Here is a 13,236-nt window from a genome sequence, read left to right on the forward strand (position 1 = left end):
GCCCCCCCCCCTTGGTTTCAAAAGCTTTGGCTAAGCATATGCTGTTTTATGTTCGCTGTAGCTTGAGTGTGGCATCTAAACGTATCTCCAGTCTCCACTCATCGCGATGCAAGACATCACTAAAGATGAATCGTTATTAGCACCAGCTCTATCCCCACTTTCCTGGACTTTTCCTGCGACACCACTACCACTACTAAAGAACTGCAGAGTGGCTTGTGTAGGTAGGAAATACTTATAAAGAGGCTGAAGATGTAAAAGGTGATTAATTTTTGATAGTGGTGATGTTGCCACGAGTGGCAAACACGTGCTTTGGGCTGCTGCTCCTCCCTAGCTATGAAGGTATGTGCAGGTATTTGATGTTTGTACCCAAACCTTGGGCTGCTGCTATTTACCACTCTGGGAAGGGCAAAGTGAGAACAATCCTTGGATTAACCTAATTGCAACTTTCCCTACCTGCTTGCAGTAGCTTTACTGTCTCTCTGTTCTTCACCACCAGAGTCAATAATTTGTTTGAACAAGTTTTCCATCTAATCATTAAGACACTTAAAGCCTATAATGAGCTCTGTATACATGCAAATGCATTTTTTTTTTTTCTTAAGTGCTGGTGTAGATTTAAGGCCATTTTTTCCTTGTAAAATGGAAATCAGACCTTTTTTTCACATAAATGCTAGAGTCTTCAATAGGGGATGCATATGCATCAACTTTTAAAGTTTATTTAATTTTGCAGTACTTTTGCCCTTACACACTATATTTGCCATCATTTAAAAGAAACGAAATAACACTTTTAGACCTGTATGAAATCAAATGCCTTAGAAGATTTTCTTCAACCCCTCTCATCTTCTTACAGTAGTCAGTGAATGAATGGTTTCAATTCAGAAATGAAAGGCATTTATAAACAGATTTTTTTTTTTTTTCAACTTTATCAGGCACTGCTCAACTCCCATTGTATTGATGTAACGATACTTCAAGATAAATAAAGAAATTCATGGCTTTAACAACATAAATAAAGAGAAAGGCAATAAGATTAAAATGGATATCATTCAGGCTCTGTACGACAGCTCGGAGGACTCTAGAAGAGTAACCAGCTCAGTGAAAAATCAGAAACTGTGATTGCTATTTAACACTGCAGCTTTTTCACAGTAGCTCAGCACAAAGTTATTTAGCACAGGTGTTTCTGTAAGTCTGATACATTGGGAAAATTCACAAGGTTCTCCGTCTCTCTTGCTCCGTGTCGGCTGTGAAGTTGGTCCTGTGATGCAGTAAACGGGTTTCTAGTAGGAAATAGAGCATATAGGCAAATGAGCAAGTTCAAACATAGGAACTGATCTAGATTCATTTTCTTGGTTGCTAATTTTTGTAACGCATGACAGTAGTGAGGTGAATGACCTGTCATCAAGCAAAGGCAGTGAAAAATGGGAATGAGTTATCATTCAGAGTTAAGCGTGAAACTGAGATCCTGTTCTCTCCTTCGATAAAAGCAGCTTTCCCGAATAATATGGATATCAGTGCTCTTTGTTAAGTGAGAGTTTTGATAAATATTCACCTATTTTAGTATTTCTCACTAGTTTGTTTAGATATGGTGTATTTCTGTGCTTTCAGTCTGTGTGTTTGCATTTTCAATAAGAGATGAAATGGTATAATTGAATTTCTAAACACCTAAACTCTCAGCAAATTTTTTTTTTTTTTCCTTTTTATTTTAATTCTCAAGTTCTGGCAGCATCTAATTTATGGCTTAATTCTTTGTAAGGTCATCTAAGTAAGTGACTTCTAGTTAATCTTAGACATTATGAGCTTGGCTGCTATAGAGAATCAGTTCATCTGTTCTCAGAAGGAAAAGAGTGAGTTATGGGGCTTGTTGGCAATTGAAGACCTGCAGTTTAGCTGAAAACTAGGTCTAATTTCTTACATCTAATTTCTTACAACTCATCAAAACATGAGTTTTTCTCTCATTTTTTTCAAGGTGATCTGGCTATGTTTTGACTAGTATAGCCAGTGGTTAAAGAAACAAAACCATATTTCTTTTCTGACACTATGTTGTTTAAGTAGGTAGATAAAGTTGCTAGTTTGGTTTTGCTTCTAATAGTGAAGGAACTGATAGGTGGTGGGGATTTTTGTTGTTTAGGTTTGTGGTTTTTTTTTTCCCCTCTAATTCCTTGAAAAGGTATTATCTTCTCTCAGTTGGGCTAGAAGGAACAGCTTTCTTTTGCTGTTAGGATTATAAGTCATAGCTAACTTTGCTGGTGGTTCTGCAGTTAATTTACATGCAGCTCTTACTGACTGTCACTAACATATCTTTTGTTCCCTGAAATATTCGCTCTGTGAATAAATATAACTTTTCTGCTATTTTTGCTCTCACTGATTTGCTCATTTCACTCTTGTGACTGCAAACAGCGCAAGTGCTCGTATTCTGAAAGTTGCATATAATGAAGTACCTTGCTGAATCAGGGCTACCGTGTTCCAGCAGATGAAAGAAAAGCACATAAGAAGCTGTACTGCCAGGTTCTGCTTTGAATGTTTTCCTTTTAATCAAATTTTAGACTTATTAGCATAGCAGATCATGGTTTTGCAAAAACAAACGAAAGCTTCTAGTCTTATTCTTGAAAGCGTTGGGAAATGTTAATGTAATTGGTTCTGTTTATAGTTCAAACTCACATGTCTCTGCTCATAGACATGAGCAATAGAGAGAGCTTTTCCAGCTCTGGTCTAATGAGTTAGTGACCCAAATCGCTGGGACATAACTTCTCAGTTTCCTTTGTAGGCATCAAGAATCTGATAACTTTCTTCATTATTTTAGTGGTGGGAGAACGGTGCAAGGATTAGGTCATGGGTGGGATTGTCGTACAGGGTAATCTAACACTTTCAGAAACCAAAGTCTGAAATTTCAGTTTCTTTAAGACTTTTCATTTTGCCTCATAGTGTAAAGTGTATGTTACTGATAGGATGTTGCTTCTGAGTTGTCATGTGCCGTTGAGTTCAATGAGAGTGGTTGTGTACCCAGCACCTCTAAATGTGGTGGGAAGGGCAAGAAACGTCAGGGGTCTGGGGGGAGATGCTCTGGTAACAGCTTTCCTCTATCTGCAGTTTGTGTTCCTGGATAAGAACATCCACAGTGCTTGAATTAATATGCAATGATGACATCTTTGGACAAGGAGGCCATAATGCATTTTAAAACACTCTATTTCTTTCCCTGTCATGTGTACTGTACATTTATTGGTGACAAGAAGTGGCGCAACAATCACGGTGTTGCAGAGCTTCAGATAAATATGGCCTTATGATTATGGCATGGAGGACTCAAACCCAAATACCCAGCCATTCCTGTGCTTGATAATTCTGTGTATTTTTAGCTTCTCTTATATTTAGACCCCTAAGTTCCTGAATGAGCTGTCACCCCAAACCCGCATTCGCCTATGTTGCATCATCCCAAAGCTTGCAATAGAAAAAGAGTATCAGGCTTTCAGACACAGCATATTTAGAAAAGAGAGAGAGTCTGCCAAATTCCCAAAAACCACTTCCCAATTCCCCTCACGAATAGCAGGAAATTGCTTGTTATCAGTGGGTAATTCAACCACAAACGTTATTGATTATCCAACCTCAATCTTTACAGTCTTGATGGCCAAATATTTTGTAATCATTCTCTCTATTTAAAACTAGAAGATGTGATTTTTATTTTGGAAAAATGGAGTTTTTCAATTTTTCTGCATGCCACATCACATTGTGACGCGTCCCTCCAGATTGCCCAGTGTGATAGCCAGAAGCTTGACTGACAGATGTCAAAGTGTACATCATGTTCTAATACATGAGAAAAGCCTACATGATGAAAAAAAATCATATACTTGTGAAAGCTATACATATTTTAAAAATAGCATTTGTTTTTAATGTTTGGTATTTGGTATAACCCAGTGCATATCAGAAACTCAAAGATCTAGAGAGGAGGCACATGTTTTTGTTTTTTTTTTTCTTGTTTTTTTTTTTTATTTCACTGTGTTTCTTAAAAAACAATACATTACAGATTCAAAGTAGGTTGCCTTGTTTGTGAGCTACACAGTCAAATATTTCAGTAGTTTTTCACCCAATTACCACTAGCTGACTAAATTCGGAGTTCTGAGCTATGTTCTCCTTCCCTAGAAAAGCTCCCCTTAGACACCTTTTGTGAAAAGTTAATTTGATATTTTGGTTATGTGATATTTTAAAATAACATTTTGAGTAACCTTCTGTCATTACTACACTACTACATAGAGTAGCTGCTAAATTTAAAGACCAGTGCATTTCCAGTGCTGTCAGTGCAGTTCCAGAACGTCTAAAGAAAAATCCCAGGATCCTCCAACACTTGAAAACCGGTTTGAAACTATCACGAGAATTTGGAGACATACAAAGATCCACCTTTTTTTTTTTTTTTATATTACAAGAATTTCTAATTTCAAAAATTAGATATTATTCTTTGAATAGAACACTGTCTCCATACTATCTATACTGTGATGCTACTTATATACAAAAATAATTTCATCCCCAAATTAAAAAACCCCACAACCATGTAAGAAAGATTCAGAGTCTATTAGCCTTTTAGGAACTATATTTGAATTATCCATATTCTTCTGTTCCCAGTTAACAACCGTATGTATGGTGTTACGAGTTTTCAAAAGTTTTCTAACAAGATTGTGACTTCTTAGAAACTAGAGTCCAGATAGCTGACACAATGTATTCATCTTTGTCCAAAGTCTCAACAGCAATATTTTTATTAAAACACTAAATATTTTTTAAAAATAGAAATACTTTTAACTTGCTGTAGTTGGAAACATTTGTTTTCTTAAATGGATATAATAGCCTTATTCAAAACACTTTTCATCCTGTTTAGCTTTTCCTAATATTTGCTTACAAATAAAGATGGAAAGAGGCAAACCAAAGATGTTATGAATTGTTTGCTCCCTGCATGCAAGGGAAGATAATAACCATTATATTTTCCTGCCTGTAACACTTAGGAACTTGACACAGCTGGCAGAGTATATGTTCAGATCATGGACCAACTTTGATGTTTCACATTGTTATTAAACAATAGCTGGCATGGTCATGGAGCAGCAGGATATTACACTTACCGTTCAGTAGACCTGTTTTTACAGAAAGGGACCTCCTGCCTCCTTGCCCCAGGCCACAAAAACCTCTACTGCAGAGATGGTGTTTTGGATCTCTAGCAGTAGGAGGATTCTTGTGTTGTTATATTGGCTTTTGGCAAGTTAATAAAATAATGTAAACAGCTATTTTGGAAAATGATCGTGTGTTCTACACTCTCAGTACACAGAGAGGTTCTGAGTCACAAAAAAAAAAAAAAAAAAAAAAAAATAAATATAACAATGAAAAATCCCATTCAGTAGTGCCGTTTCATCTCTAAGAGATGCTTTATTCAACAGCGGGTATCAATCCCCACAAGTAACATCTGCTATCAGAGGATTTGCAGGTACACCTTTGTTCACTGCTAACTGAATTTGTGTCAGTATTATAATTCAGCAGATTTCTGCTTTTCACGCAAACCAGGATTAGCATTGACTTGGGCTGGAGGGCATTCAAGCTGCTGTTCTTCTTTTAGCTATATTTCTCTGTAAACATCTAATTGTTTCAAAAAGTGATGTACAGTATGCAAAAAACCTGAATTCAATGCAAATAAGCCTGTGCAGCTCTAAAGTTAACAGGTGTTCTCATTAGCGTAAGTAGACAAGGAACGATTCTTGAATGTTTTATAAACACTTATAATCATGGCCAAATACGTTACTATAAGTATAAAGATACTTATAGGAACATCTCTTCTTTTTCTTATTGTGCAATCTCAGCACTTATTAATAGGAGACATGTGTCAGTAAATGAAATACTAAAAGCCAGTACCAGCCTCTGCCTGCAGATAATGTAGCTGTAAAACGCTCTGCTACCGATGAATAAATTTCTGGCTAAAATAAGAGTCAATGAAATGAAATCTTTACACATAGCACATATATATTTTTTATTTATATAAATCTTTGCTTGTACTGAAAGTAGAGCATTCATTCTCCCTTTGATACTTTTGTTTGTTACAAGGACTTATCATGTTGAGTCTCACTCACATATATCATAAAGTGTTATAACATGCATATAAAATCAGACAGGAGGACCATTCATCACTAGGTATTGTCCAGCTGGTAAAACTAAGACAGACAGGACTTCTCTAGGAAACTGTTGCCGACATCTCTGTGTGTAGCTGTGTAATATATGGCTTCAGATTGCAAAGGCAATAACGGTAAAATATTATCCCAAGGAGAAAAGTAGCTTGCAGTAGGTATTCATACATTGTCTTTAGCATTCATCTGTGGACAAAGCGTGCAATTGTCTATTCCCCTACTTCCCGCTATGCACAGGCACGACTCAGTTGTATTATCTCTTGCTTCTCTGCTTTGAGCTAGGTTTGGGGGTACTTCTTTCTCGCTGCCCAGGTCTGGTGACTTCCATCTGCCCTGACTTTTGCCTAAAGGCTGTCAGAAGTCTCTCCATCCTGCTCCCGTGCTGAGGGCAGTGCATCTGTGGAGCAGGGGACGGGTTGGGGAGGAGATGTAGGAGGCTGTGTGCAGGTGTGTGACGTCCAGGATGGTCCTCTGCTGCCTGTCTCACATTTTCCTTTTTGCTCTTTGTCCTCTGAAGAAAAGCTCTGCTTTTCAGAGGCCAATCCAAGTAGTTAGTCCAACTGTGCCTTGCATAGGGCATAATAGCAGTGTAGCAGATCATCAGTAAGTTCCTTGGATGTTTAGCAGAAAGTACTTGCTCTTCCTTAACTTTCCCTTTGCTCAAGCAGCATGTGCTTTCTTATCACACATCTCCAAAGGCAGCAAGAAATAAGACCTGGAGTGGTGAATGAAAAAGGGAGAATAACAAGATATTCCTTGAAATTGGTGAAAGTGTCCCAGTATCTCTGGCAGAGAGCTGGAAATTTCCCCCTCCAGGGAGGCTCTGTGGACCTCCAGCCTGAGCTCCTCTTCAAATCCAAGGAGGAGTTCTTGTCTCTGAGGGCCTAATCAGCTTTAATCATGACCTCCCATTTGTTCAATATCGTCCTTACAAGTGATATAAATCAGTTCCTCTGCAAGTGAGATTCTTCACAGCCAGGAAGGAAAGGGAAAGATTTGACTTATAATGCAAAGAAAAGACCTGATTCTCTCCTTGCTCGTATTAATGTAATTCAGTCGATACTATGAGTTCATTGCACAGCAGAAGGGAAGCATTAAGCTCAAAGATTTTTTTTTCTTCTTCTTCCCAACAGTCTCAGAATTCATTATTTTATTACTAAATTATGTTGATGTACTCAGTCCTACGAATTTACCAGGGGAAAAAAAAATTATCTTTTCATCACCGGTACAATACAGTTTCATTAAAAAATTTGTTCTTATTTGGATGTTTGATCCCAGACTTTCAGACTGTCACATCCACTTCAGAGCCATTGATGTGTATACCCCAAACACTAGGTTAGTTTCTCTAAAAAGCAGCTTATTTTATACGAGCAGGTTGCTTTGATACGATGACCCCGTGGAGGTTCCCAGAGAATGGATGCGCAAATCAGTCATGCCACAGGGTAACACAACTGAAGACATCTTATAAACATCTGGCAGCAATTGGTCTTACAATTGCTAATATTGCAGAAGTTGGGAAAACACAAGATCTGCTTGTTGCCTCTTTGCAATGCTTGGTTTTCACAATAATTTTTAGAGTCAGAAGAAACGGGGTAATTATAACATAAGGTTCAACATCTTTAGATATGTAGAACATTTTCTGTTGCTTAAAACAAATATTCCCAAAGAAAGTATAAAACATTTTTCTGACTTGCAAAGTTTTTGCAGTCTATCATTTAAATTACTTAAATAAAGGGAGCTTTACTACTCCCAAAAGCTGAGAATATAACACCCGCCATGCATATTAGCTTGATCTTTTTGACAGACCAGAAAAGTGTTTGTGTGTGCCAATTAAAACAAAAATGTATCCCCAGTGGCTTGTTCCTCACACAACTTCTGAAGACTGCTATCATTGTATGCTGGGGTAACCCTGGATAAGGCGGCTATCCAAAGTAAACAAACTTTTCAAAACTTTCATGACAGATGGGGGTTACAAATGCATTTTAATAAGAGAGTTGCCAAAGCAACTTTTTTGCAATCAGCATATATTTACTTAACATCTAGCAACATTGGGAACACAAGGCAGATACTTTCTCACAAAATTTTTTAACAAATATCATTTTTTTTGAAAGATTGGTTGAAGACCTTTTCTTTCAAGCTGATATTTCCCCATCACTTCAATGTTAACTTTGCTCGACATCCAAAGGACTGCTAGATTGGTAAAGCCAGACTGTAATATGAGACAGACAATCTGCTTGATAATGCAATTTCTTTGGTAGTCATAAACAACTTAGAGTCCTTTAAGTAATTTAACTATCAGCATAACCATGACTACCTCTGTTTGATAGGCTGAATCATATAATGGATATGTGATGCAGTATGAATATAATGCGGCTCAATACTGATCCTTTTGTTTTCTTTTATTTGCATTTCTTGAATATTAGCTCACTACGGTACAGCACAGAGAGATATTTTATTTATCCTTTCTGCTGTTCACTCATTCAGCATAAACATGGCCAGGAAGACTGGGTTATCTGTGAGAAAGAATTTAAGATCAACTTCCAGAAATTCAGTTAGACTTTTGACATGTTTTTAAAAACTTACATATCTCTGTCCCTGTTTAATTCCATTCCAGTTAATTAAACCACTGAGGAGCACAGTGTCTCCCAACTTTAATTAATTCTACTTCTGCTGTGGGTATGGACACATGAGTATCTATGTTTTATGTGTTTATTCTCAAGTTATATTATATTCTAATGATTTGGGGTTTTTTTAAAAGAATATTTAGAGAGAGAATATTCCTAGTCTTCTGTCTTTTTCTTTTTTTTTTTTTTTCTTTTTCTCCTTGACTCTCTTTCCACTTTCCTGTCCCAGCCCTGGTGGCTATCATGCAGATGGAGAATGGTGTGTCCTGTGTTACATGGGCTAGGTGGCTAGATCCCATACTGAAAAAATATCTCAGGAAAATAGAGGGAAAATTCTAAATTCCCCTTCATTTTGGGGAATCAGAATGATTAACATGATCTGAAAAAAAACCCACCTTATGAGAGAGCAAGGTGAGATGAAGGGAGCAGTAGGAAGGGGGAAGAGTGTTAGCTTTTGAGCTAGAAATGCTCCAGCAACTCACATTTCTTTTCTTCCTACACATATCAAGGGCAGCAATCCCAATGCACAGTGCAACAAGAGGAACATATTTTATTGAATTTCTGCACTCAGAGGTATCTGTCAATCCAAGTTTAAATCACTTAGTGTTCACCACAAGCTGTAGGAGTCCCAGGTGACATCAAAATTTAGGTTTTTCTGCACTGGATTCTGCACTGGATCAGTGTCTGGTGGGGTTTCCCCGGTCCAGAAGTGTCCAATAATCCAGCGCTGAACCGTTGGGGTAGGTCATCCAAAGCTTCACCCCAACAGTCCAGCATTTTTTCTAGCTATCCCATGCTCAGAAGGAGTTGAACAATGGCTTGTTTCAGTCTTTGGATGAAATAAGAACTGTGTGGTGGTTTCTTGATGACCATACGTGAGATCTACGTGAGCCATAGGCTTCTTGGGCCGATTACTCTGTTCCCTTTTGCTGTAGGGTACAGACTGTGAGGGGTTTTTCATTTTCTTCATTTTTCCTTTCCCATAAGATTCTTCACTTCCTGTATTAAAGTTTGTTCTTGGAATTGTCTGAAAATAGTTCATCACTGCAAATAATAGTTAGAGCCACCAGAGATGCATAAGTACACTTTGAAGTGAGTGAATCAATAATACAGTTTTGTATTTTTGTTTTGCTGTGTGAATTTATCGCCCTTTTCCATATCTCCATAGAGTTCCTATCAGTAGGATTGCTAAAATTGCCTCCTTCCCTGTTCTGCAGCTAAAATAAATGTAAGAAATGAATATGTCTGTAGAAATGTATATTGGTAAAGAGCTAGAAGGATATCACAAAGGAGAATGTATGGACAGAAGACCCTGGGCTTATCCCATGGCACTTTCCTGGCTTTTATCTCCTGTTTTCCACTGGTGTAGGTATATTGTGAAAGGGAAGAATCTTTGAGACGTGTTCTAAAAGGTGATCCAGGTGATCTGTAAAGGTTTGGAAGTACAGAACGCAGCCATGTATGGCACAACAGCACATCCCAGAGCACAACATAGCATGGGAAAAATACATGATTTGTAGGAATTTTAAGAACTGCTGATCCTGGGTAGAATCCAAGGTATACTTAGAGATTATAAAATGATAACGGTATTCATTAGATACAGCTTCCTCTGTTTCCTGGATCTATAGAGGTATCTCTTTGTTTAATAACTTAAGGTCTTGTTGAGTGCAACCTTGGTGTGTTACTATGGTTGACATGCAAAAGAAGCTCACCCCTCCATTTGCACCTTTATAAGGTGACAAGAGAAATCCTTAATATACCATAAATAGAATATCATAAAAAGCGTTTCACACCTGCCTCCTCTCCCCTACCCACACTCTGTTGGCCGCCCAGCAGTGTACTGAAGTTCACACACTTTTACCTGCAGTGAGACGATATTTTCAGAGGATCAATGCCTAACAGCAGGGCTGTACTACAGTTCATTGCAGAACTACCATGCGAGTGGATTCAGCCTCTGAAGTGGTTTTTTTCCAGGGTATTATGGCAATAAAGGGAGAATCCAGGCACCCTGGCTCTTCGATAAGCAACCTGAAGGGCACACCCTTTGCAAGTAAGAGGGTTAATGTCAGTTGTCATTCCTTGTGGGTATTTACTGCATCATAACTCTGCCTGGTAAGGTAATGCTAATTCCAGACTGTAGCTTTTACAAAAATGATGGCAAAGAGAGAGGGATTTCATGAAATATTTAAATAAGTGAAGTACCTGGCACAATGGAGACTGGCAGCTCAATGTAGAGCACTTCATTTTTTTATTTTTTTTTTTTTTCCTCCCCCCCCCCCCCTTCCCCCCCCCCCCCCTCCCATATCTGTCTTTGATTTGTTTCTTCAGTCCCTCTGTTTATTTCGGCAGTGCCTGGTACAGGGACGGTGTGTTCGTATGCCTTGATATTGAACAATTTATGCTTGTTGTTACTTATACATCATTTAGGGCTGTGATCATAAATTGTTCAATCACAAGGTTTAGTCAAAGCTAGCATTCTTTACTGATGTCTTTTCCCAAGGGTGTTGAAAATTCGATTGTTCAATGTGCAAATATGGTTTAGCAATCCCTTCCAAGAACCATTTATCAGAAATCCTAAGGAGGTAATATATAAAAGTGGGATAGGAAACCTGCACATTAAATGGGATTTACCAGCCAAAGCCTTTGGAACTGCTTTCCTGTGAATGACTGGAATGGAGCAGAACAAAGTCAATTACTGACTGTAATTAAGGAGTGGATGCATTTAAACTGTAGAGAGCAGTAGCAGTCTTCTTGAAACTGTCTAGTTACTCTGAAGATTAGTCTAAGGAAAGAAAGAAAAGGACTTGAACTATATCTTACAGAAAGTATATTTTAAATGAATTCTATTCCCTGCATTCTATGATCTGTTTTTACAGATTTGCTCATAAAACACTGATAATATATGATTATCAAAATAACACATTCAGACAAAGAAACTTTCAACATGTATTTTGCTTTGGTCTTGTTAGCAATGGAGTATCTCTTTTGCATATCATACAGTGCAAATGTTTATGCAGTGCTGAATACTTGTATTTTAATAAAGCTTGAATTTACTGAACGGAAGACTGAACTATGTTGTGTCCTTTTTAAGCCTTCAAAATACAGTAAATCTAATTATATATGTTGCTCTTACTTTGAAAATGTTATTCCATTTTTTTAATTTTAATAATCATTTGTTTATACTGGGAGAGAGGCATTAGATTGAATTGTTGCCTGTGTTTAGTCTAATTCATATCTGCATGTACACATTAATAAATGGTGATATAATACATTTTGAACCCAAACCTTGCCGCGTGAGATGGGAACAGAACTAGAGGTCAGCTCTTTCCACTGCTCACCTTAAGTTGGATTTTGATTTTTTTTTTTTTTTATAAAGGGAAGGGTGAGTGTGTGAGTAGTGCTTAACATTATGGCTGTGGACTAATAAGGGCATTAAAATTTCCCCAGTAAATAAGTCTCCCATGTGCACGGGGAACAATGGGTGGCTGGAGGTCTGCTCCTGACGGGTGCGGACAGGACGGGATGAACATCTGCAGCCGGGCAGCCTCCGAGCCCGCGCCGGGGGACCATTCCCACATTCTCCGCAGCGCTCTCACAGGATGTCTCCGCTGGAGCTGCGCTGACGGGATTTTCCTTAATGCTGATGACTTTGGAAACCTTCCTTACAGGCATTTCCTCAATAAAGGGATGGTTATAGAACAATTAATAAAACATTAAGCTGTTTTGTCTTTTTAAAATTTTTTAAAATTTATTTTATTTTTTCCTGGTAGTATTTCATTTTTAAGAAAGATGCGGGGAGTACCCATGCTGGTGAGGATCTTTTGTTTCTTTTCTGCTTTAGGAAAAACTCTTGACATGGGGCAGAAGCAGTAAAACAGTAGCACTTCAGGTTGATGGATTTACACAAATAGGCTGTGCCAGGTCTTAACGGCTTTGCTCTGCTTTTCCTCACACTTTGGTCAGAAAGGAATCTCTTTTGTCTGCTATGTTCAGCCAGTCCCTGAAAAATACCTGAAAAGGTCCTGAATAATACCATGTCCCAGTGAGCATCTCAATGTGCAGACTAAACCTGCATCCCCAAGCGTGCAGTTCCCACCTGTGGTTGCTACTGCGTTTTGCACACGCAACTCTTAACAACAAAAAAATAAGAGAAAAGCTTTGGTTTCAGAGCTGACAGGAGCTGGTTTGGAGCGTGGGCAGGATGAGCTCCTGCCCCTTGCAAAACGTGGTGGGGATGTAACGCTTCATTCACTTGCCTGCAAACACGCAGAACTGCTGTGCTCTGGATAATGCTCCAGAGCCACATGCACCAGGGCTCTGCTGAATCATCCTGGGGCAAAGCACTGCACAGGTCTGTGCCTCAGTTTTGCCATCTGTAAAATGGTCGTCTTGACTCTTTGTGTAAAATACCCGAAGATCTGTTCTGGTGAAAAGATTTATATATACATATGTAAAAAAAAAAAAAAAAAAAA

The 13,236-nt window shown here is 38.2% G+C and overlaps 1 protein-coding gene across 1 annotated transcript in view; it reads left to right on the plus strand.

The window, feature by feature from the left end:
• The window catches only part of ARHGAP15 (Rho GTPase activating protein 15), a 320,935-nt gene that overhangs the window by 149,347 nt on the left and 158,352 nt on the right, over nucleotides 1–13,236 (plus strand). Inside the window, exon 8 of the mRNA XM_026852528.1 lies at nucleotides 8,184–8,255. Within this exon, the coding sequence (XP_026708329.1) occupies nucleotides 8,184–8,255 (72 nt within the window). The remainder of the gene's footprint in view (nucleotides 1–8,183; nucleotides 8,256–13,236) is intronic.

This window comes from Athene cunicularia, assembly GCF_003259725.1.
Source record: "Athene cunicularia isolate RWA chromosome 7 unlocalized genomic scaffold, athCun1 chr7_part1, whole genome shotgun sequence".
NCBI lineage: Eukaryota > Metazoa > Chordata > Aves > Strigiformes > Strigidae > Athene > Athene cunicularia.